Consider the following 26,904-nt stretch of genomic DNA (forward strand, 5'->3'; position numbering starts at 1 on the left):
CCCAACTTAACCATGAAAAGGCAGGCAGCACCAAACCACAGGATAAGAAAAAGCAAGACAGTAGAGAGTAACATCAAGTTAGGTACACACAATCAAACCTTCAAACAACTAAGATAACTAAATGGCAGGAATCACCACATACCTATCAGTACTAACACTTAATGTTAATGGACTTAATTCACCCATCAAAAGACACCGTTTGACAAAATGGATTAAAAAAGAAGATCCAACAATTTGTTGCTTACAGGAGACTCATCTCACCGACAGAAATAAGCATATGCTTAGGATGAAAGGCTGGAAGAAGATTTACCAAGCCAATGGCCCCCGAAAACAAGCAGGAGTAGCAATACTTATCTCTGACAAAGTAGACTTCAAACCTACATTGATCAAACGAGATAAAGAAGGACATTCCATACTAATAAAAGGGGAAATAGACCAAAAGGAAATAATAATCATCAATCTGTACGCACCCAATGTCAACGCACCCAATTTCATCAAACATACCCTGAAAGACCTAAAAGCATATATAAACGCCAACACAGTGGTTGTGGGAGACTTTAACACTCCATTATCATCAATAGATAGGTCATCCAAACAAAAACTCAATAAAGAAATCCAAGATCTAAAATATGCAATAGATCAAGTGGACCTAGTAGATGTCTACAGAACATTTCATCCAACCTCTACACAATATACATTCTTCTCAGCAGCCCATGGAACCTTCTCCAAAATAGATCATATCCTAGGGCACAAAGCAAGTCCCAGCAAATATAAGAAAATAGAAATAATACCGTGCATACTATCTGACCACAATGCAGTAAAAGTAGAACTCAACAACAAAAGTAAAGACAAAAAACATGCAAACAGCTGGAAACTAAATAACTCATTACTTAATGAAGAATGGATCATCGATGCAATAAAAGAGGAAATTAAAATGTTCCTGGAAGTCAATGAAAATGAAAACACAACCTACCGGAACCTATGGGACACAGCTAAGGCAGTCTTGAGAGGAAAGTTTATAGCCATGAGTGCATATATTAAAAAGATTGAAAGATCCCAAATCAATGACCTAATGATACATCTCAAACTCCTAGAAAAACAAGAACAAGCAAATCCCAAAACAAATAGAAGGAGAGAAATAACAAAAATAAGAGCTGAAATCAACGAAATAGAAACCAAAAAAACCATACAAAGAATTAATGAAACAAAAAGTTGGTTCTTTGAAAAAATAAACAAGATCGATAGACCCCTGGCAAACCTGACTAAAATGAGGAGAGAAAAAACCCAAATTAGTAGAATCAGGAATGCAAAAGGGGAGATAACAACAAACACCATGGAAGTCCAGGAAATCATCAGAGACTACTTTGAGAACCTATATTCAAATAAATTTGAAAATCTAAAAGAAATGGACAGATTTCTAGATACATATGATCATCCAAAACTGAACCAAGAGGAAATTAATCACCTGAATAGACCTATAACACAAAATGAAATTGAAGCAGCAATCAAGAGTCTCCCCAAAAAGAAAAGTCCAGGACCTGATGGATTCTCTGCTGAATTCTATCAGACCTTTAAAGAAGAACTGATACCAACCCTCCTTAAACTGTTCCATGAAATAGAAAGGGAAGGAAAACTGCCAAACACAAATAGGTAAAGAAACTGTCAAAATATCCCTATTTGCAGATGACATGATCCTATACCTTAAAGACCCAAAAAACTCTACTCAGAAGCTTCTAGACATCATCAATAGCTATAGCAAGGTAGCAGGATATAAAATCAACATAGAAAAATCATTAGCATTTCTATACACTAACAATGAGCAAACGGAAAAAGAATGTATGAAAACAATTCCATTTACAATAGCCTCAAAAAAAATCAAATACCTAGGTGTAAACCTAACAAAAGATGTGAAAGACCTCTACAAGGAAAACTATACACTTCTGAAGAAAGAGATTGAGGAAGACTATAGAAAGTGGAGAGATCTCCCATGCTCATGGATTGGTAGAATCAACATAGTAAAAATGTCGATACTCCCCAAAGTAATCTACATGTTTAATGCAATTCCCATCAAAATTCCAATGACATTCATCAAAGAGATTGAAAAATCTACTGTTAAATTTATATGGAAACACAAGAGGCCACGAATAGCCAAGGCAATACTCAGTCAAAAGAACAATGCAGGAGGTATTACAATACCTGACTTCAAACTATATTACAAAGCAATAACAATAAAAACAGCATGGTACTGGCACAAAAACAGACATGAAGACCAGTGGAACAGAATAGAGGATCCAGATATGAAGCCACACAACTATGAGCAACTTATCTTTGACAAAGGAGCTAAAAATATACGATGGAGAAATAGCAGCCTCTTCAACAAAAACTGCTGGGAAAACTGGTTAGCAGCCTGCAAAAAACTGAAACTAGATCCATGTATATCACCCTATACCAAGATTAACTCAAAATGGATCAAGGATCTTAATATCAGACCCCAAACTCTTAACTTGACACAAGAAAGAGTAGGAAATACTCTGGAGTTAGTAGGTATAGGTAAGAACTTTCTCAATGAAACCCCAGCAGCACAGCAACTAAGAGATAGCATAGATAAATGGGACCTCATAAAACTAAAAAGCTTCTGTTCATCAAAAGAAATGGTCTCTAAACTGGAGAACACCCACAGAGTGGGAGAAAATATTTGCCAATTATACATCAGACAAAGGACTGATAACCAGAATATACAGGGAACTTAAAAAACTAAATTCTCCCAAAACTAATGAACCAATAAAGAAATGGGCATGTGAACTAAACAGAACTTTCTCAAAAGAAGAAATTCAAATGGCCAGAAAACACATGAAAAAATGCTCACCATCTCTAGCAATAAAGGAAATGCAAATTAAAACCACACTAAGATTCCACCTCACCCCTGTTAGAATAGCCATCATCAGCAACACCACCAACAACAGGTGTTGGCGAGGATGCGGGGAAAAAGGAACCCTCTTACACTGTTGGTGGGAATGTAGACTAGTACAACCACTCTGGAAAAAAATTTGGAGGCTACTTAAAAAGCTGGACATCGATCTACCATTTGATCCAGCAATACCACTCTTGGGGATATACCCAAAAGACTGTTACTCCAGAGGCACCTGCACACCCATGTTTATTGCGGCACTATTCACAATAGCCAAGTCATGGAAACAGCCAAGATGCCCCACCACTGACGAATGGATTAAGAAAATGTGGTATCTATACACAATGGAATTTTATGCAGCCATGAAGAAGAACGAAATGTTATCATTCGCTGGTAAATGGATGGAATTGGAGAACATCATTCTGAGTGAGGTTAGCCTGGCTCAAAAAACCAAAAATCGTATGTTCTCCCTCATATGTGGACATTAGATCAAGGGCAAACACAACAAGGGGATTGGACTATGAGCACATGATAAAAGCGAGAGCACACAAGGGAGGGGTGAGGATAGGTAAGACACCTAAAAAACTAGCTAGCATTTGTTGCCCTTAATGCAGAGAAACTAAAGCAGATACCTTAAAGCAACTGAGGCCAATAGGAAAAGGGGACCAGGTACTAGAGAAAAGGTTAGACCAAAAAGAATTAACCTAGAAGGTAACACCCACGCACAGGAAATCAATGTGAGTCAATGCCCTGTATAGCTATCTTTATCTCAACCAGCAAAACCCCTTGTTCCCTCCTATTATTGCTTATACTCTCTCTACAACAAAATTAGAGATAAGGGCAAAATAGTTTCTGCTGGGTATTGAGGGGGGGAGCAGGAGGGGGTGGAGTGGGTGGTAAGGGAGGGGGTGGGGGCAGGGGGGAGAAATAAACCAAGCCTTGTATGCACATATGAATAATAAAAGAAAAAAAAAAATTAGCTAGCAGTTGTTGCCCTTAACGCAGAGAAACTAAAGCAGATACCTTAAAAGCAACTGAGGCCAATAGGAGAAGGGGAACAGGAACTAGAGAAAAGGTGAGATCAAAAAGAATTAACCTAGAAAGTAACACACATGCACAGGAAATTAATGTGAGTGAACTCCCTGTACAGCTATCCTTATCTCAACCAGCAAAACCCTTGTTCCTTCCTATTATTGCTTATACTCTCTCTACAACAAAATTAGAAATAAGGGCAAAATAGTTTCTGCTGGGTATTGAGGGGGTGGTGGGGAGGGGAAGGGGGCACAGTGGGTGGTAAGGGAGGGGGTGAGGGCAGAAGGGAGAAATGACCCAAGCCTTGTATGCACATATGAATAATAAAAGAAAAAAAAAAAGATGAGTCATCCAAACAGAATAAGAAATAATAGAGTTCTCAGCTCACAAGACAGTTCATAAATCTATTCTATAAAAATTTCAGTACTACATGGGCATGGTGGCACAAGTAATCTCAGCACTCAGGAGGCTAAAGCAGGAGGATCAAGAATTAGAGACCACCCTAGGCTATAAAAGTGAGATGTTGTCTCAAAATAAAACAAAAGCCAGGTGCCCTAGTTAGTGAAATTGGGAGTATCACAGTTTCAGACCAGCCTGCACATAAGTTTTTGAGACTTCATCTCAACAGAAAAAAGCTGGGGGTGGTAGCATGCATCTGTCAACTCAGTGATGGCAGAAGTTTAAAATAGGAGGATGGCAGCCTAGGTCAGCCTGAGAAAAAAGTGAGATCCAACCTAAGCAAAAAGGCATGGAGGCATAGCTCAAAGGGTAGAGCTCCTGATCTGAAAATGCAAAGGTCCCCCTCCCCTGAAAAATTATAAGTATTACTTCAGTAAAAAGGCTGGGGCAAGGGGACAGTGAATTTGAACCAGCCTGGGCTACACAGTGAGATGTTCCCTCAAAAAAGAAAAAAAAAATTAAAATATCAAACATAAAAACTAGCCAATATGAACAAATAATTAAAAGAAACAAAATGCCCAATAAGCATGAAAACATGCTCAACTTCATTTATAATTAAGGAAATACTTTAAAAAATCAGACATTTTACTTTACTTGGTTGACAAAGATTACAGAGAGTGATGAAAACCAGTGTGGTGGTACATGCCTATGATCCCAGCACTCAGGAGAGGTAGACAGGAGGATCCTGAGTTCAAGGTCAGACTAAGCTACATCGAATTCCAGGCTATATTGTGAGACCCTGTCCTAAAAAAAAGAAAGAAAAGGAAAAAACTGTATGTATGTTGAGCAGGCAATTACATTTTGAGGAACTCATTCTACAGAAATACTTGCACAGATATGCGAATTATATATGTATGAGAAGCTTGCTGAATTGTTGTAAATGTTATAAACCATTAACATATTTATTAATAGAAGATAATTTTTCAAAAAAATATATTTAAGAGATACTACACAATTTTTAGTTTAAGAGGATAATATACATATTAATATGGACAGATTTGAGAGATAAAATAGATGGAAAATGTTGCAGAACTTAATGCATGTCATAAACATGCATTTAAGAATGCATTATGAAACATTCATTATAAAAGTTTATAAATACATACATAGAAAAATATCCAAATGTACCAAGTTGGTAACAGTAACCCTCTGGGCATTTTTTGAGGGGGTTAAAATTGGGTCTGTCCATGTAGCCCAGGCCGACTTAGAACTCACAATCCTTCTGAGTGCTGGGATTACAGTTGTGTACCACCATGCCCAACTCACATTGGCCCTAATACTTTTTTTTTTTTTTTTTTTGGTGGAAAGTGGCACTAGAGCTTGAACTCAAGACCAATGCTTACTAGACAGTTGCTCTACTACTTGAGCCATGCCCCCAGCAATATTTTTTATTTCTTCTACACACTCTTTTTTTTTTTTTAATTTTTTGAGACAGGGTCTTCCTATGTAGCCCAGACTTGCCTTAAACTCATGATCCTCCTGCTTCAGCCTCCCAAGTATTGAGATTATAGGCATAAGCCACCATTCCTGGCTTGTTTGAATTTAAAAAAAAATAACATAATTTCTGTAATCAGAACATAAGTGTCATCCATGGTCTCTATACATGTCTGTTTCATCTTCTAAGAACAAAACAAGCCTTTACCTCACATGGTAATTCAACCAGATACAGATTTTAGAGCTGAAGGAGAAGACTTCAAGGAAATGCAATCATCAACCATATAAAATCACAAAATCCTTGACAACAGGTTACTTATTTCTGCTAAAACATAGCTCCTTTCTGTATGAGACTACATCCCACTGTGGAACAGTTTCCAGTGTTAAATTTTTTTAAAACAATATTTAGCTGAAATTTGCATTCTTATAAAAACTAATTTCTTTTTTGTAATTTCAGCCTCTGGAATTATAATAATTAAAAATATTTGAAGCAAGGGACTACTACTCACAAGGCAGAGATCAGAAGGATCACAGTTTGAAGCCAGTCCAGGCAAATAGTTTGCGAGATCCTATCTTGAAAAACAGGACTGGCAGAGTGGCTCAAGTGGGTAGAACATTTGCCCAGCAAGCATAAAGTCCTGAGTTGAAACCCTAGTATGGCCAAAATACATATTTGAAAGCTTGAAGAGACTTTTGTCTAGTGATAAACCGTCACATGAAAGATCAAACATAAGGATGAGGAAAAAAAAGAGACCAAGAAGGAATAATTTGTACAAGGTTCACTATCTGACAGCAGTCACAGAACTATATCATAGATTACCTGACTCCCATACCAAGGCCTTTTATACTATATCAAAATTCCAGTCCTCAAAAAACAGAAAAAGGGGAATACTTCCTCTAAGTAAGTCTATGAGGCTAGTTAACATTTATTTTCCTGATACCAAAATAAGATAACACGTTATGCAAAAAAGAAAACTATAAGCCAATATCCTTTATAAATGCACAAATCATTGAGTAAATACTAGCAAATCAGTTCAGTAGTAAAGCATCTGCTTGGCATGTGTGAGGTCTTGGGGTTCAATACCTAGCACCAAAAAATAAAAAAAAAAAAGAGATTACACACTATGACTTATCCCAAGAATAAAATGGTGACTCAACATATAAAAATTAACCAAAGTAATACATCACATTAATAGGACAAAGGATTATCTCAACTGATGTAAAAAACAGTGTTGAAAAATCCAATACCCACCCATGATAAACACTCTAAAAACTAGAAATAGAAGCAAACTTTTCCTTGACATGACAAAGAGCATTTATAAAATATGCAGTTAACATTATACTTAATGTGAAAGCTTTCCTCCTAGATCAGTAAAAAGACAAGGATGCTTGCTGATCACTTTTAATTCAAAATTGTACTGGAAGCTCTAGCCAGAACAATTATTCAAAAAAAAGAAATAAAAAGTATCCACTGGAAAGGAAGAAGTAAAACAATCTTTTTTCTCAAATGACAAGATCTTATATATAGAAAATACTAAAGAAGCTGGGCATGGTAGCTCATACCTACAATAGTAGCTACTAGGGAAACAAGAGATTGGGAGGGTCTAGGTTCAAGGTCAGCCTGGGCAAAAGATTAGTGAGACTCACATCTCAACAAACAATGGTGGGGTGGAATGTGCCTGTCATCCCAGTATTGTGGGAAGCATAATAGGAGGATCAGGGTAATGGTCAGCTCAGGCAAAAACAAAGAGACCATATCAGAAAATCACCAAAGCAAAAGGGTTGCAGGTATAGCTCAAGTGGTAGAGTGCCTGCCTAGCAAGTGTGGTGCCCTAAGTTGAGAGAGAGGGAGAGAGACAGAGGGGGAGAGAGAGAGAGAGAGAGAGAGAGAATCTACAAAAAAAAAAATTGAGTTAATTAACAAATTAGGCTAATAAAACTGGGTGTGGTGGCACACAGGAGGTATAAAGAGGAGGATCTGTGGCCCAGGCTGGCCCAAGACAAAACACAAGCTCCTATTCCGAAAACAACTAACACAAAAAAGTGTAGTGCACATGCAAAGCAAGTGGAAGACCCTGAGTTCAAACCCCCATACCACCAAAAAAAAAAAAAAAATGAAATAAAGTGGAAAGTGGGGTTAGAGGAGTAGCTCAATGGTAGAGCGTTTACCTAGCATGCACAAGGTTGGGCTTAATTCCCAGAACCACCAGAAAAATAAGAAAAGAAAGTAAAAAGACAATCCACAAAATAGTACAAGACATTTGCAAATCATATATGATAATGGGCGAGGTATTCAGATTATTATAAAGAAGTCTCACAACTCAATAAAGATGACCAAAAAATGGGTGAAGATCTTAAGTAGACATTTCTTCAAAGAAGATAAACAACCAATAAGCATGTGAAAGGATGCTCCGTACCATTAGACTCATCTCATTAGGGAAACGTAAATCCAGACCACCTCAAAACATCACTTCCTACTGAAAAGAGAGACATATTGGTGAGAATGTTAAGAGAAACTGGAAGTCAATCCATTATGTGTTAGAATGTAAAATGGTGCAACTACTGTGGAAAACAATTTGGCAGTTCCTCAAAAAGGTAAACTAAAACCAGGCATGGTGGTGCCTGTAATCCCAGTCACTCTAGAGCCAGAGGCAGGGGACTCAAGGGTTCAAAGCCAGCAGAGGCAGTGAGTGAATGAGACCTTATCTCAAAAACAAAAACCCACTTTTTTTTCCCTTGTGGTATTGGTTATTAAACCCAAACTGGCGCATGCTACATAAGCACTCTACCACTAAGTTATATGCCAGCCTCTCTTTTCACTTTCTTGGAAGTATTCTTTGATGCATACACATTTTTAATTTGATGAAATCCAACAAAAAAAAAAACCCAAAAGGGCAGGGGGGCATAGCTCAAGTGGCCTAGTATGAGGTTCTGGGTTTAATTCTAAGTACTGCAAAAAAAGAAAAAAAAAGTTAGCTGGGCACCAGTGGCTCACGCCTATAATCCTAGCTACTGAAGAGGCAGAGATCAGGAGTAGGATCACAGTTCAAAGCCAGACTGGGCAAATAGTTTGTGAGACCCTATTTCAAAAAACACACACAAAAAAAAAAATCACAAAAAAGGACCAGTGGAGTGGCTTAAGGTGTAGGCCAAGTTCAAACCCGGGTACTGCAAAAAAAAAAAAAGTTAAACTGAGAGTTACCCTATGTTACAGCAATTCTACTCCTAGGTACATTCCAAAGAATTGAAAATAGTGTTCAAGTAATAATTTATACATTATAAATTATAAACTTATAGTACCACTATCCACAACAGCCAAGAGATGGAAACAATTTAATCTGAATACATAAATCATATGCAGTATAGCCACACAAAGGAATATTATCTAGCTAAGAAAAGGAACATAGTACTAACAGACACGTGGATGAAGTTTGAAAACATTATGCTGTGTGAAAGAAGCCAAGAACAAAAAGCCAAACAGGAATAATTCGATTAATATGATGATTCAGAATAGGCAAATACATAAAGAGCAGTAGCTGCAGAGTCTGATGGAAGTAGGAAAGAAAGGGATTACTTATGGTTATAAAGGTTTCCTTTTGAGGTAATGAAAATGTTCTGGAAGTAAACAGTGACAATGGTTTCACAACATAGTAATGTACTAAAAGTCACTGAATTTAAAATGGCAGATTGCGGGTTTAAGGCTAGTCTGCACTACACAGAGAGTACCAGGCCAGACTAGACTATGTAAGTAAGACTCTGAATCAAAAAACAAACAATAATGAGTAAAAAAAAAAAAAACAAAAAAACAAAACCAAGTTCGTTGTAATACAGTAAAAGTTTTATCAAAATCAATATAGGTCATTATAATAAGAACAGCAGTATAAAAGACATTATAGGTTTCCTTTACTCATCATCTAAACATATGGTTTTAAGTCTCTCAGTGTAAGATATTCTATAGTGTTAGCATATCCTCTCACTAATGAAGCTCAGTGAGTTTACAGGGTGTGGCAGTAAAGAAATGAGATGACTGTGCATGTTCCTTACTCAACTGGCCTTACTAAGTTGCAGTTACATTTCCTATTAAGGATTAACTAGTGAGTAACACATTAGTGTTTTTCTAACAGTGCTCTGATGAATCCTATAGAGATTTGAAAGGAGGAAAAACAGAGGCTAGGGCTACCCAAGTCTGGTAACAAATAGAGCAGCCTCTTAACTGTTTTCCACATTGGGTCTTTCATCAAAATATTATTTAAAGAAAGCATTCCAGAGATTACAAAATAAGTATTTAATGAAAACCACTGCTGTGTGAATATGCATTCTCACTTTTTTAGGTTTGAAAGAAATCTTTGCTGACGTTAAATAATTAAGAATACTTCTAAATACAAGTACAGAAATGCCAAGGGACTGTCACTCTGCACTTGGGTTTATGAGTTTTATTTTCCCAGATTCAATTAAACCGTCTCAGTAATCCACTTTTGTAGAGTAGGCACAATAGCCACATACTGAGTAACAATGTCTCATCTCAAATGACAGGATGAAGCATGAGTAGGGTCCAGACAGGAAGCCCAACCCCAGATAGCTTAGTCCATGGGATGTTGCCTAATTATTAAATCTATCTATCTATCTATATGTATATATAAAATTATTGTACTGGGGATACATCGTGACATTGAATAGTGCCTAATTCTAAAAGCCTTGGTATCTTGTAACATTTCATACACTGTGACCTGAAGGAAAGATGTCCCTACTTGTAGCATGTGTTAACACCTGAGCTAACTCTAGGCCAATGTTGTTTGGAACTTGTGCCAGCTCAAGGGCAAAAATTACCTCTCTTCCTCTTGTGCTCCAGGTTACCCTTAGCTCCCTTGATGGAAAACCATACCCAGAAGCAACATACAGCACAGTTGAAAATATGAATATAAAACAGAACACCTTCTAATCCTTGCTCTACATATTTGTATTCCTTTCATGCCTCAACTCTTTGGGCCTCAGAATAATTTAACGTCTTACTTATTCCATGAGCTGTAAGATGGATTAAATGAGATAGGACAGCAGTTTGTATTCTATGGGCTACAGACCCACAGTTAAAAAGCATACTCTAGAGAAAAAGAATCATTTAGGAATTAAGACAAAGCTTTAGAGTAAAAGCATCTGGGTTCAAATAATTGTTTTACCACTTGATCATCCCAATAGATGCAGAAAAAGCCTTTGATAAGATCCAACATCATTTCATGATAAAAGCTCTAAGAAAATTAGGAATAGAAGGAAAGTTCCTCAACATTATAAAAGCTATATATGACAAACCTACAGCCAGCATTATACTTAATGGAGAAAAACTGAAACCATTCTCTCTAAAATCAGGAACCAGACAAGGATGCCCACTATCTCCACTCCTATTCAACAAAGTACTGGAATTCCTAGCCAGAGCAATTAGGCAAGAAGAAGGAATAAAAGGAATACAAATAGGTAAAGAAACTGTCAAAATATCCCTATTTGCAGATGACATGATCCTATACCTTAAAGACCCAAAAAACTCTACTCAGAAGCTTCTAGACATCATCAATAGCTATAGCAAGGTAGCAGGATATAAAATCAACATAGAAAAATTATTAGCATTTCTATACACTAACAATGAGCAAACGGAAAAAGAATGTATGAAAACAATTCCATTTACAATAGCCTCAAAAAAAATCAAATACCTAGGTGTAAACCTAACAAAAGATGTGAAAGACCTCTACAAGGAAAACTATACACTTCTGAAGAAAGAGATTGAGGAAGACTATAGAAAGTGGAGAGATCTCCCATGCTCATGGATTGGTAGAATCAACATAGTAAAAATGTCGATACTCCCAAAAGTAATCTACATGTTTAATGCAATTCCCATCAAAATTCCAATGACATTCATTAAAGAGATTGAAAAATCTACCGTTAAATTTATATGGAAACACAAGAGGCCATGAATAGCCAAGGCAATACTCAGTCAAAAGAACAATGCAGGAGGTATCACAATACCTGACTTCAAACTATATTACAAAGTATAACAATAAAAACAGCATGGTACTGGCACAAAAACAGACATGAAGACCAGTGGAACAGAATAGAGGACCCAGATATGAAGCCACACAACTATAACCAACTTGTCTTTGACAAAGGAGCTAAAAATATACGATGGAGAAATAGCAGCCTCTTCAACAAAAACTGCTGGGAAACTGGTTAGCAGTCTGCAAAAAACTGAAACTAGATCCATGTATATCACCCTATACCAATATTAACTCAAAATGGATCAAGGATCTTAATATCAGACCCCAAACTCTTAAGTTGATACAGGAAAGAGTAGGAAATACTCTGGAGTTAGTAGGTATAGGTAAGAACTTTCTCAATGAAACCCCAGCAGCACAGCAACTAAGAGATAGCATAGATAAATGGGACCTCATAAAACTAAAAAGCTTCTGTTCATCAAAAGAAATGGTCTCTAAACTGAAGAGAACACCCACAGAGTGGTAGAAAATATTTGCCAACTATACATCAGACAAAGGACTGATAACCAGAATATATAGGGAACTTAAAAAACTAAATTCTCCCCAAACTAATGAACCAATAAAGAAATGGGCAAGTGAACTAAACAGAACTTTCTCAAAAGAAGAAATTCAAATGGCCAGAAAACACATGAAAAAATGCTCACCATCTCTAGCAATGAAGGAAATGCAAATTAAAACCACGCTAAGATTCCACCTCACCCCTGTTAGAATAGCCATCATCAGCAACACCACCAACAACAGGTGTTGGCGAGGATGCGTGGAAAAAGGAACCCTCTTACACTGTTGGTGGGAATGTAGACTAGTACAACCACTCTGGAAAAAAATTTGGAGGCTACTTAAAAAGCTAGACATGGATCTACCATTTGATCCAGTAATACCATTCTTGGGGATATACCCAAAAGACTGTGACACAGGTTACTCCAGAGGCACCTGCACACCCATGTTTATTGCGGCACTATTCACAATAGCCAAGTTATGGAAACAGCCAAGATGCCCCACTACTGACGAATGGATTAAGAAAATGTGTATCTATACACAATGGAATTCTATGCAGCCGTGAAGAAGAACGAAATGTTATCATTCGCTGGTAAATGGATGGAATTGAAGAACATCATTCTGAGTGAGGTTAGCCTGGCCCAAAAGACCAAAAATCCTATGTTCTCCCTCATATGTGGACATTAGATCAAGGGCAAACACAACAAGGGGATTGGACTATGAGCACATGATAAAAGCGAGAGCACACAAGGAAGGGGTGAGGATAGGTAAGACACCTAAAAAACTAGCTAGCATTTGTTGCCCTTAACACAGAGAAACTAAAGCAGATACCTTAAAGCAACTGAGGAAAAGGGGAACAGGTACTACAGAAAAGGTTAGATCAAAAAGAATTAACCTAGAAGGTAACACCCATGCACAGGAAATCAATGTGAGTCAATGCCCTGTATAGCTATCCTTATCTCAACCAGCAAAAACCCTTGTTCCTTCCTATTATTGCTTATACTCTCTCTACAACAAAATTAGAAATAAGGGCAAAATAGTTTCTGCTGGGTATTGGGGGGGGAGAGGGAGGGGGCGGAGTGGGTGGTAAGGGAGGGGGTGGGGGCAGGGGGGAGAAATGAACCAAGCCTTGTATGCACATATGAATAATAAAAGAAAAATGAAAAAAAATAAATAAATAAAAATAAAAAATAAAATAAATAAATAAATAAAATAATTGTTTTATCACTTGAGCAAATTACTTAGTGTTTGTATGTCTCAGTTCATCTGTAATTGAAAATGGTACTTATCTTATTGGGTTATACTGAGATTTAACTGAATCTATACAGGTGAAGCGCTTAAAACATTAAGAACTCAATACCCGTAGTCAGGTGTGATGGTGCACTCCTGTAACCCCAGCACTCAAAAGGCAGAGGTAGGAGGATCATGAGTCCCCATATCACAAAAAAGTGTTATATTTGAAATACTTGAAAAGGTTAAGAATGTCTAAGATGATAGTTGTAAAAGAATCCAATACACCATCTACCATGTCATAAAGCAGAGTAGTTGAGTCTATGATTTCAATCTTTTAAAATTTAATAAGGTTTGAATTGTGGCCTAACATACAGTCTATCCTTGCAAATGCCCCATGTGTACTTGGGAAGAATAAACATTATGCTGGTATTGGGTGGAGTGTTATTTGTATGTCTGTTGAACCTCATTGTTGTATAATGTTGCTCAAATTCTCTAGTACCTTAATGAGCTGTCTGGCTGTCCTATCCAGTATTAAACATGGAGTATTGAAGTCTCCAACTATTATTGTAGAAATGCCTATTTCTCCCTTCAGTTCTGTCAATTTTTGCTTGACATTCTTTATTTTTTTTTATTGGCGGTACTGGGGTTTCAGCTCAGGGCCTGATTATTTGCTAGGCATGACCTCTACCACTTGAGCCACTCCGCCAGACCTGTTTTGTGTTGGGTTTTTTCAAGTTAGGGTCTCAAAAACTATTTTGCCACGGCTGGCCACGAACGGTGATCCTCCTGATTTCAGTCTCCCAAGTAGCTAGGATTACAGGCATGAGCTACCAGTGCCTGGCTTGCTTGATGTATTTTGTCAGGTGCACATATGTTTATAATTGTAACATCTTTTCGCTGTACTGAACTTTTATTTTTCTGGTGGTACTGGGACTCAAACTGAGACCTCACGTTTGCTAAGGCAGGTGCTGCACCACTTGACCCATACCCTTAGCCATATAAGTATATGTTTGGTTTGCATTCTGGGATTTGAACTCAGGGTCTCACACATGCTAGGCCAGCACTGTATCATTTGAGTCATGCTCCAGCCCAATTGTTATATCTTCTTACTGCACTGAACTTTTACCAGTACATATAGTTCTTTGTTTCTTGTAGCCTTTTTTGTAGCACTGGGGTTTGAACTCTGGGCCTTACACATGCTAGACAGGCACTCTTCCACTTGAGCCATTCCACCAGCCCTCTTATAACCTTTTTTGATTTAAGCCTATTTTGTCTGATATATCAGTATTGCCACCCACCTTACTTTTGGTTATCATTTGTATGGAATATCTTTTTCTATTTTTCTATCCTTTACTTGGTACTATCTAAGGTGAGACTCCTATACCTAGCACATTGAAAAATGATGAGTTTTTAAAATCCAATCTGCCAAATTCTGCCTTTTAATAGGAGAATATAACCTATTTATATTTAATTACTGATAAGGAAGAATTTACTTGTAGTACTTAGTTGTTTCCTATGTGTCTTATATTTTTTCTTCATTTCTTCCATTGCTACTTTTCTTTCATTCCTTTTTTTTTTTTTTTTTGGTATATAAATTAGAGGAATCTATATCCTACTTGTAAGATTTGTTAGAGACCTGATTTTCCCAGCCAAGTGACCTTCTCCTTCCAAATGAAGTTTCTGATGAATATCTCCTTTGTGAATCTTTCCAAAATGTTTAAAAGGGAGCACTTATCTTTTATGGCCACAAAAGTAGTCTCACATTCTATGCCTGTTTTTATCCACTGAATTACTTGTCCTTTAGAGACACACACAGGTATGTACCTCATAAACTACTGACCATTGTATATGTAACGTTCACTGTTACTGTTTTTCTCTGCCTACATATGGCCTGTGTTAGGCTGTGCCCTGGGATACTTAGGTAGGGTCTCTTGATGACTGACAAGTAAGACACAAAGTAGCTTACATTGTAAGAGCGTGGATGCCTCTGCTTCCACTGCACCAGGAGCAGCTGGGCCACCACCAAAGTAGCGATGAGGATGAGGACCATTTCAGCATGCATGGCTTCATGACCACGATGCTTGGCATGCATGCGTGCATGTTCAACCCTGAAAGACAAACAGATGGGGTGAGCAAAGTCAGGGATGGCAAAGTGGCAAAGAGACAGTGTTTCCTAGGGTATCCTACCAATCCATAGCTCAGAACACTGACCTGGGCTTTGCAAATGAAGTGCACCATGCATATTATGGACTAAAAGGACACATGCCCCAGATGAAGGGCATTTTGAGATAAAACATAGGGTATATGGGTCCCAGCAACAAAGCTCAGCTACTGGAATTAGAGGTTAGGGATCTGCTATCTGCCTCTCATGGCAGAAACATCTGACATCTTTCTTATAGCAGGGAAGAGATCTCAGAAGAAGCCTGTGGTGCTGCCCATTCACTCCTATTCCAGTGTGTTACTGGAAGAAAATAGTCCAGAGAGGTTATAATCATAAAACCTAGATTCTTAGTCAATGATATTTATTGTACCAGTATAGGGGTAATACTGCAAATATGTCCTAAGATAAAGTCACCCTATTCATCCTACTCTCTTTGTCAGGGCCAGAGATTGTAAGACTAGTCAAAAGCTGAAAAATCTGTACTGCTTCAACTTTGTACTAACCAAACAATGATTTCATCATCAGCGTTCACAAGTAAACAGTCTCCTCAAAGGTTCAAGGAAGTTCAGTAATTAGATAGTGTAGATGGAAACATTTTATTAACCTAATGCATTCTCTGGTCTTGAGGACTAGTAGCTAATGATTCCCTTGACCAATACTGGCAAAAACTTCCCCTAAGAATAGTCATTCCCACAGTTCTGGGTCAGAGAGAGGAATGAGAAAGGAGTTAGAAAGAAAATCAAATACAAATGTAGCTTTCAGGGGTAGTGGAGTGGCTCAAGCTATATGAGTGCTGGCCAAGCAAACACAAGGCCATGAGTTCAAGCCCCAGTGCCGCCAAAAAAAAATCACAACAAATGTAGCTTGCAGTCAGGAGCTTTTACACAAATTCTCCATACACCAGGATATTAGGCAGGGAGGGAAAGGACAATGTAAATTATGTCTTCATGGAATTCCTAAGAGCAAGGAAAGAGTAAAAAGAACTCAGTGGGATGAACTGTGGACAGATAAATGATAAAGCAAGTATAACAAGAAATTATAGAATCTAGGTAGTGGTATAAAGGTGTCCAAGACACAATTCTTTCAAATTTTTATGTGCTTAAAAACTTTCTTAATAAAATGTTAGGGGGAAACTTTTGGTGGAATGAGTAACAAAATACAAGTCAGTCAGCCTCAGCACCTAAAGGTTCCTTGTACATAAAACTACCCTGAGTAGAAGAATCTAACAGAAAGAAAATATTATTAGGAGTCAGGAACTTAGGTTCAGACTCACCTATGTGTCCTTGGCCAAGAAATCTTACATTTCTCATCACAATTTCTTTATCTGTCAAAAGCAGTCCATATCTTTTCGGCCTGTCTCACAAGTCTGCTATGAGGCTAGGCTAAGTTCAGAGTATAAAGAATACTTAAAACTCTTAAGAACTGCCTGGCACTGGTGGCTCTTGCTTATAATCCCAGCTACATGGGAGGCTAAAATTGGGAGGATCACGGCTCAAGGCCAGTCTAGGCAAATAATTCATGAGACATCCCCCCATCTCTAAAACAACCATAGCAAAATGGACTGGAGGATAGCTCAAGTGGTGAGTGTCTGCTTTGCAAAACACAAAGCCCTGAGTTCAAACCTCAGTCCCACCAAAAAGTAAAATAAAAAATAAAATAAAAATCCTAAATCCTGTGGGAAGGTTGTTTGTTTGTGTCTGTAACATTTGGGGTTAAACCCAGGCCTTGCACATGCTAAGCAAGCACTCTAACACTTGAGCCACATCCCCAGCCCTTTTTGTTTCTGTATTTTGTTTCTGTAACAGTGTCTTGCTTAGGCTGGTGATATGACTCAAGCGTTAAACACCTACCTAGCAAGCTTGAAGCCTGAGAGTTCAACCCCAGTACCACCAAAGGGGAAAAAAATACTGAAACAGGGACTTACTGAACTTTGCCCAAGCTGACCTCCAACTCATGATCCTCTTGCCTCACAAGTAGCTGGGATTACAGACCTTCACCACAATGCCCGGCTTGTGGTGAGTTATAAAGGTAGCAAGAGATAAATTTCTTGTTCTCAAAAAATACATAACTGAATGCATGTACATAACATGAAAACAAGAAAATATTAGATTAAGTTCTTGCCCAATATAAAAATTACTTGCTTGAATACTTCCATTGGCTGAGAAGATATGCCTTTTCAGATAACCTATTCTAGAACTAGCAGTATCTTGCAAATTGTAGGCAAAAATATTTGCATATGACTGAATGAAGCTGCAATGCTTTAAGAACAGAAAGCTTACTACTTGTCAATATACCTTAATTATTCTGTCTCACTGATTTCTGATAGACGAAAATCTACTGACTTACAGCTTTAACCCACTGGACCTAATCCATACTCTGGGAAAACAAAGGACACATACACTCCACTTTCCCAATGCCAGCCCTTCAAAGATGCATAAAGATCTTTCTAAAACAACAACAAATCTCTTCTGTTCCTATTTCCATTTTCCTGTGCTCTTTTAGACTAATAGCTATAATCTTACAATCACCATTCATGTGCAATGATATGAAGACTATTTAATCCTGATTGCCTTTTTCTAGACATGATCCAATTAAAGATCTTCTTAATAAGCAGTATCTGTGTCCTCAGCAAAGCAGAGGATAGTGGCATTGTCTCCTTCCTTAAGGGAGATAGCATATTTCTATGAAAATCTTCTAAATTATTCAGAATATTTTGGTAGCTAAGGGACAGACTGGTACATATTGAGTTGTCACCTAAAATCAAGCTAGGTTTATTTATTTATTTAGGTGGCATTGGGGTTTGAACTCAGGGCTTCACGCTTTCTGGGCAGGTACTCTATTGCTTAAGCCACTCTGCCAGCCCATGCTAGGTTTATCATATGATTTGGTATCTTTGACAGCTTATATTTTTGTAATCAATAATTTTAATCTAAATTAAGGGGGTTTTCTCACTATTAAATTAAATTTCACTTGGTTGATTTCACTATTAAATTTCACTTGGTTGATTTCAGCTACTGGTCAGCCACCTTGTGAAGTCTGTGGGGCAAGCTCTTTGATGGAAAAATCATGAAAATATGGTATTTGTTAACTCCTTCTAGTTATAAAGCAAGCAACTAGCAGAGGTGAAATCAGAAGACACATCTACCATTTTCTTAACCAGAGTTCTCTACCCTCTATCATGGACAATGATGATGATAATGAGATAATCATCTTCAAAGCAAGTAACACTGGAAGCTCACCACATGCCAGGCACTGTTCCAAGAATTTCACATACATTAATCCTCATAACTATATAAGGTATAGGTACTGTTATGATCCTCATTTTACAAACTGTACAAACTTAGGCAGTGAGAAGTTAAGTAACTTGCCCAAGATCACATAGCTAGTAAATGACAGACCTGGTATTCAAACCACAATGGATGGCTTGGTATGATAACCTACTTACTCCCAAGGACTGAAGGAGCTACCCAGGGTAACTCAGATTCTTGGAATGAACCCAAAAGACCTGTCCTGCTAGTCATAAGCCACTGCTTCCCACAGACAGAGAAGAAAAAGGATAGTTATATAACTCTATTAGCTGGGTTAAGCTGTGGTTCCCAGTCTATAGGGCCCATACTGCCACACTTACCTCCATTGCTCCTCTGGGGAAAGGTCTGACATATCGACCTGTAAAAAGACATCACCAGAAAAAAAAAATCCATTACTAACTTAGAACTGTCCCTGCCCAATATAAGGTACCCACACATTCATCAATATCTTCAAAGAATTAAGGGAAGCTCCACATCTTACAATCTCTAAGAAGTCTTTTCCAACACTACTTCACACTGATTTCTCCCTTTTCTAGCCAGATAGTATGGCTCATGCTTATGACTGACTGAGAATGTGCTGCACATCTGTGCTAGGTAATGAGAACAAAGAGTAAAAAAGTCCTAACTCCCAAGATGCTGACAGCTTTATAAGGAAGACACACATAAACAGAAATTTTACTGTATGGTAAAGACTAGCTATGGAAGAATAAACAAGTGGCTTTTAACCCAAATTGGGGTTAAAAGATTAGGGAAGGCTTCTTGGAAGAGATGTGAAATATTACCCTGATAAAGAAATGAGAGGACCGGGCACCAGTGGCTCACACCTACAATCCTAGCAACTCAAGAGGCAGAGATCAGAAGGATCGTAGTTCAAAGCCAACCCGGGTAAAATAGTCTGCAAGACCCTATCTCGAAAACACCCACCCCTAAAAAAGGGGTGATGGAGTGGCTCAAGGTATAGGCCCTGACTTCAAGCCCTGGTACTGCAAAAAAAAAAAGAAAGAAAAGAAATGAGAGGAGTATGTTCTATGCAACGGGAATAACATGGACATCAAAGAATAAAGTTGCAAAGTATACAAACAATTGAATGACTAGGGCAAAAAGTCTGAGTCAGGACAAATGGGAAGTGAAGTCAGGTAAAATATTCTGTCATATAATGCCATATGACTCTAAACAACCCATGGTAGCAGGCAGAACATTAAACCAGGGCAAGTGAACCTTAGCCCTACTCTTTTATTGCCTTCCAAACTCAAAGTTCTGGCTCTATCTGGGGTCTTGTCTTTTTAAAGTAAGGTTTCTCAAATTTGGCACTACTCATATTTGGAGGTGATTATTCTGTGTTGGGGAAGGGAGGACATCCTGTACATTGTAAGTAGCATCTTCCCAGTTACAACAACCAAAATGTTTACAGACATTGTCAAATTCCCCTGGGAGGACAAAAATTTCCCCTCTCAAAAAAACATGGCTTGGCTGGGCACAATGGCTCACACCTGTAATCCTAGCTGCTCAGTAGGCAGAGATGAGAAGATCCTGGTTTGAGCTGGGCAAAAAGTTTGTGAGATCGCATCTGAACCAATATCAGCTGGGCATGCTGGCACACACCAGTCACTCTAGCTATGCAGGAATAGGAGGATCTCAGTCTAGACATAAACGTGAGAATCTATTTGAAAAAAAACCTAAAGCAAGAAAGGGCTTTTGCTGGGGCTCAAGTGGTAGAGTGCCAGCCTAGCAAGTGCAAAGCCCTGAGTTTAAATCCTAGTACCAAAAATAATCAAAAAAATTTTAAAAACCTAATCAACCAACCAACCCATAGCTCTAGAACACAACTAAATTCTTTGAGTTCAGGGCTCAGATCTTCTATTTCTTTATACCCATACAGAAGCATACCCAAGTTTCAGTACATACATGACTCAATACATTCTTATACTGAATTGAGCTGAAAATGTTCCTTGATGTAGAGAAGAAAAGGCCTTAGAAACAAATTCATCAACAAGTATTCCTTTAGTACTTAAGATATTCAAGGGTGAATTTCCCATTGTTTCAATAACTTCAGAAAAGTACCTTAAATAGAGCATTTGTGATAAAACAGGCACAATATTCCATCCCACTACTAAAGTCAGTACATAATTCACCAGGCATCGTTTATGTGTGTATACTGGGAATTCCCATCACTATTTAAGGAGTTTTCTGGCTTCTACATGTCCCAGCTAAATTAAACTAATCTGGGTAATGAAATCAATCACCCTCCTTCATTTTCCTACTCCACACATCATCGCACAGAATTTACTCAGGTGCCCTTATTGGGCCTTCATCTCCCCAGGAAAAAAGAGGTCAGATACAACAAGAGGGAACAAGTGGATGCAAAAGCTGGGAAGGTTCAGGAGGTACCACAGCAGACAATTAAGGGTCGTGTTTCTAAAAGAACAATCAAGGCCCAAGTTTTGTGCTACTTATTGAAACTCTTTTCTTCATTTCCAACTTGGACCTTCATCTTGCCAAACCAGTCTATTCATTGTCCCAAAACACATGGGACTTGTAGTGTCTCTGGGCTTTGCATATTCTTCCTTCTGCTTGCAATGCCCTTTCCCTTCTTTTTTTCCCCATCCAAATCCAAGTTACCCTTTGAGAACCCAGCTCCAATTGCACCTTTCCTAGAGAAGCTTTCCCTAACCCCTGAGCCTAGTGAATTCAGCACTTCACTTTTCTGCAGCGTGTATTTTTCTCCTTTTTACTCAAAGTGTGGCCAAAGGGCTAATAATATTAGTATCATCTGGTGCTTCTTAGAAATGCATAACCTTAGGTGCCACTCCAGATCTACTAAATTGAACCTGCCTTTTAATAAGACCTCTAGGTGACTGCCATAAACCTCAAATTTAAGAAACAGTGTTCAGGACTGGTGGAGTGGCTCAAGCAGTACAGCACTTGCCTAGCAAGTATGAGACCCTGAGTTCAAACCCCAGTACCACAAAAAAAAAAAAAAAGAAGCACTGTTATCTAACACTCATTCATAGTCATATGTCATCTTTGACATGCTTTCAGGTTATCTAACTGCTTCATAAGTCCAGGTCCAGGACCAGTGCAGGGATAGCAAGGGACCTAGAGCTTATAATTTAAGGAGGTGGTCACTTTCAGGTATAAACCCTGAACTTGCATGACTTTAAGAGTGAGTGCCTCCTTAAAGTTTGTGCCCTAGCACTTTGAATGCCTCACCTGCTTATATGTACTTTGCTCCTATCCCATAAACCTGGGTGTTGCCTCAGAGTCAAGAAACACTGAACACTCCTTTTGTGTCTTCCAAGGAAAATAACACAGAGCTGAGCATATACTAAGTATTCAATGAATACTTATGAAATTGAACAGAATTCTCTCCAATAACATAAGCAAGTATGCTAACAAACCAGAACTAGTACATCACTTAGAGATGCTTAAATTGGAGTAAACAAATACTAGAAAAATCATGTTTAAAAATTACATGACAAAACAAGGCAAATACATATTCAAAGAAGCAAATCTGTTGAAAGGAAAACTAAGGCAATGCAGAGAACTGGGCCAGGCATGGAGATGCCTCTCCGTGAGAGAGTGATCAAAGCATATTGATGTTTATGCACTATTTTCTCTATCTAGTTAACAGAGTAAGACTTCTGACTTCATTATAGGACAGGGAGGAAAAGACATTCGAGGTGGGCAAGTGATTTCACTGCCATCTAGGAGAGTGTTCATCTCATATAAAGTTACTGGGAGAGTCTGGGGACCTGAATGCCAGTGAAATATAGGACAGCAATACTTGCTGAGACTCAGAGAAAGCAGCTCAGAGGGGTAAGCAGTAAGGAGGAGACTAGACTTGAGGATTGAAAGATCATTAGCACTTCTCAAAGTAATATAAGTGTTTAGAGTAACATACGACCTGGCTTTAATGTTTGCCTCCAGATCCAAAAGGTTAAATTAACACCCAAACCAGCCTTCTGGCTCAAGTGGAGGGGGGAAAAAAAAAAAAGGAAAGCTGTACACTATAGCTTTAATTAATCTGTACCATCTGGAAAGGCATCTTATTTGCTTCCCCATTAAGGAGTTTATTCATTTGGGGCCAAGCACTAACCCAATCTGAAGGCACCTTCTCTAAAGCTTAGGTAGCAAATTAGGTAGGCTCTCAAGGCAAGGGTACTGATTGATGGGCCCATAAGTAACTCTTAAGACCTATACATAGAACACTTTTTTTTGAGGTACTGGGGCTTGACTTCAGGGCCTACACCTTGAGCCACTCCACCAGCACTTTTTTTAATGAAGGGTTTTTTTCGAGATAGGGTCTCTCAGAACTATTTGCCCTGGCTGGCTTTGAACTGCAATCCTCCTAATCTCTGCCTCCTGAATAGCTAGGATTACAGGCATGAGCCATGAGCGCCCAGCTATGTAGACCATTTTATTGCTAGCCAATCATTCCTTTCGTAGGGTCTCACAAGACCCCTAGTCACACCAATCTATATAAGCCTAGATTTGAAAGAAGTTAAACCCAAAAATGCTAGGCAAAGGGCAAGAGAAAATATCACAAAAATAAAAAATGATCAAAGTTAGGCGCTATATTTTCTCAGGTGCAAGATTCAGGAAACCACCATCTACCCAACACCAGACCTCCTATCACCACAAATATCATACAATCTGTGATCTGTGTCTTTACACAGGCTGGTTACTCTGTCTCTTAAGCCTCTCTATCCCATCAAACCACATTCTGCCTTCCTGCAAAATTCTGGCCAAATTCTCCTGGCTTCTGGAAGGCTCTTTAGACTGATCCCATTCTTGAAGATACAAACATTCGCACTTTCTTGTTATGTGTGGTCCACAGCCCAAGAGCAACAGCATGCTAAAAGCTTATTATGAAATAGAAAATCTCAGACTCCATCCAAGAACTCCTAAATCAGAATATGCATTTTAATATGACACTGAAATAATTCATAAGTACATTAAGTTTGAGAAGCTTTACTATATATCCCAGTATTCTTGTTCACAAATTGCAACTACAGCCATATGCATCTCGACACCTGATTTTTTTAATAACTTCACATACCATAAAATTTACATATTCAAAGTGTATTTATGGACCAAGTGTGGTTGTGCACACCTGTAATCATACCTACTCAGTTCTAGAGGGAGAAATCATGAAGAGCTCAATTCAAGGCCAGGACAGGTAAAAAGTTAGCAAGACTCCCCATCTCAACAAACAAGCCAATCGTGGTGGTATCACACTTGCAATCCCAGCTACATGGGAGGCATAGGTAGGAGGATTGCAGTCCAAGTCCAGCCCCAGACCAAAAAAAAAAAGAGTCCTGGGAGTGTGGCTCAAGTGATAATGTACCTATTTAGCAAGCACAATGTCAATGTCCTGAGTTCAAACCCCAATACCACCCCCAAAAAAAAAAAAAATCTTTTGAGAACTGCTAGTTTCCATAGCAACTGTACCATTTTACAGTCTCACCAGCAGTGGTGAGAAGCTCTCAGTTTCTCCACATCCTTCCCAACATTTTTTGTCTTTTTTTTTTTCCCAGTACTACTCAGGACCTACACCGAGCTACTCTGCCAGCCCTGTTTTGTATTGGATTTTTTCAAGATAGGGTCTTGAAAACTATTTGCCCAAGTTGGCCTCAAACCATGATCCTCCTGATCTCTGCCTCCTGAGTAGCTTAGATTACAGGTTTGAGGCACCAGTGCTCAGCTCTTTTTGTCTTTTTGATTAAAGCATCCTAGTGAATATGAAATAGTATCTCAATGTACTTGCTTGTTTGTTCACTGTTGTTTGTGAGACAGTCTTGCTAAGTAGTCCAGGCTGGCCTCAAATTCTTCAATCCTCTTGCCTCAGCCTCCCAGGGCTGAGATTACAGATGTATATACCACCACTCTTGGCCTTCATTGTGGTTTTGATTTTTCTGATGGCTAATGATGTTGAACATCTTTTCATATGCTCACTGGTCATTTGTATAATTTCACTGAAGAAAAATCTATCCAGATCCCATGTCCACTTTTTATCTTTTTATTGTTTAATTATAAAATTCTTGTTGGGGGTTTTGGGGGTGGGGGAGAGGTTGAAACAGCGTCTCACTATGTAGATCAGCTGACTTCAAACTCATGATCCTCTTCCCTCCTCCTTCCAGTGCTGGAATTATAGATGTGCACCACCATACCTGGCTGTAAAATTTTTTTTAATATATTTTGTACATAAAATTTCTTACCTGATATGATAGGATATGAAATATTTCCTCCCATTATGTATGTTGTCTTTTCACTTTTTGAATGGTGTCTTTTATAGTACAAAAGCTTTTAATTTTGGTGAAGTTAAACACCCCCTACCCCCCAAAAAAATCTATTTTAAAATCAGGAATTTACTCAACTCAAGAAATGCAATTGTTTCCATGAGAAATGACTCATGGAAGATTGTGGTGATTGAATGCTGAAGGAGAAATAATTAGGAAAGGGCCACAGACCTTAAGAGACAAACCAGTGTCAGTGTTTAGGGCCTAAAACAGCCAAGCCTTTTGCCTTTTGGACTCTTTGCTCCATTTAAAAAAAAAATGTACACACACATATATATTTTTTTAAGTATGTTTCACTACTACATTGGAATAATCCAAGTCACTTTATACCCACCATTTCCTTCTAATTTTGAAATTAGAACATTTTTTTTGTGATCTCCTAGGCACTGTGCCCTCTGTAACTAATGAATAATTTATCCCTGAGTCCTGCTACAACCCTCTCCTGCCCCTCCTCCACCCCCACCTATGGATAAAGTATTCATTCCTCAGCTACCAAGTTACATTGCTCTGCTACTTCTGAAATTCTCTTCTCTACTGAGCCTATCTGATCATGCAGAATGAGTCTTGGCTGTACACTAAATATCACATTGCCTAAATCAACCAAAAATATTTAGAAATTACATCCACGAATAATACAGTCATTTGACAATAGTGTGTATTCTGTGTTCAAGAGGCTCAAGAAAGGACCAGAAGCATGGCTCAAGTGGTAGAGCACCTACTTTGCAAGCACAAAGCCCTGAGTTCAAACCTCAGACCCATCAAAAAAAGAAGGTTCATGAAGGATTAAACCCAAATAAAAAAACCAGACATGTATGGCTAGGCATGGTAGTACATGCCAAAAGGTTAATACAGGAGGATCTCAAGTTTGAGGCCAGCCTGGGCTACTTAGTGAGATCCTGTGTCAAACAAACAAACAACAACAAAAAAGTCTGACATGTCATTGACCTACAAATGTCAAATGTTCATTCATTCACTAAAAGACAAGCATAAAGTTTCTTTTCTTATAAATCTTACCTTCTAATGGAGAAGACAGATAAAAAACATGTTAATATATATATGAAACAATTTTCTTGTAGCAGTGTTAAGAACAAAAACAAAGCAAGCTAAGAGAAGAAAGAGCAAAGGAGATTATTTGGTTGCTACATATAGACATACTGCTTTTTCTAAAAGCTTGCTAGCACAGAACAGGATAGGTGAGATGAACAATGACACTTAGTTCACATAGATGTCTTATTTGCTCAGGTTTTATCTTATTCTCATTTTCACTCCAAGAAGAGGCCCCAGGGTAACAACTACCTTTCTCAGTGAAAAGAAAAACAATTTTAGGTTCTAATCTGACATATCTCTTTATTTGCTATAAGCAAACACCAAGCATTTCACCCTATGCCTCAGTTTCCCATCTAAAAATGAGAGGATTAGCACAGATGGCTTTCAGGTTCCCTTAAGCTAAAATACAATATTTCACACCAAATTTATCAAACTCCAAATTTTTGGAATCAACAATACTTTGGTCACCAAAACTGCCAGTTTCCTTAGT

General features: G+C 38.2%; 1 protein-coding gene across 2 annotated transcripts in view; it reads right to left on the reverse strand.

Moving 5' to 3' along the window:
• The window catches only part of Rnf121 (ring finger protein 121), a 71,540-nt gene that overhangs the window by 32,488 nt on the left and 12,148 nt on the right, over window positions 1-26,904 (reverse strand). For both annotated transcript variants that reach the window (XM_074084093.1, XM_074084095.1), the window contains exons 2-3: window positions 19,389-19,426; window positions 15,566-15,707 (exon numbers count right to left, since the gene is read on the reverse strand). In XM_074084093.1, coding sequence (XP_073940194.1) covers window positions 15,566-15,707; window positions 19,389-19,426 — 180 coding nt within the window. The remainder of the gene's footprint in view (window positions 1-15,565; window positions 15,708-19,388; window positions 19,427-26,904) is intronic.

This window comes from Castor canadensis, chromosome 1 (assembly GCF_047511655.1).
Source record: "Castor canadensis chromosome 1, mCasCan1.hap1v2, whole genome shotgun sequence".
Classification (NCBI taxonomy): domain Eukaryota; kingdom Metazoa; phylum Chordata; class Mammalia; order Rodentia; family Castoridae; genus Castor; species Castor canadensis.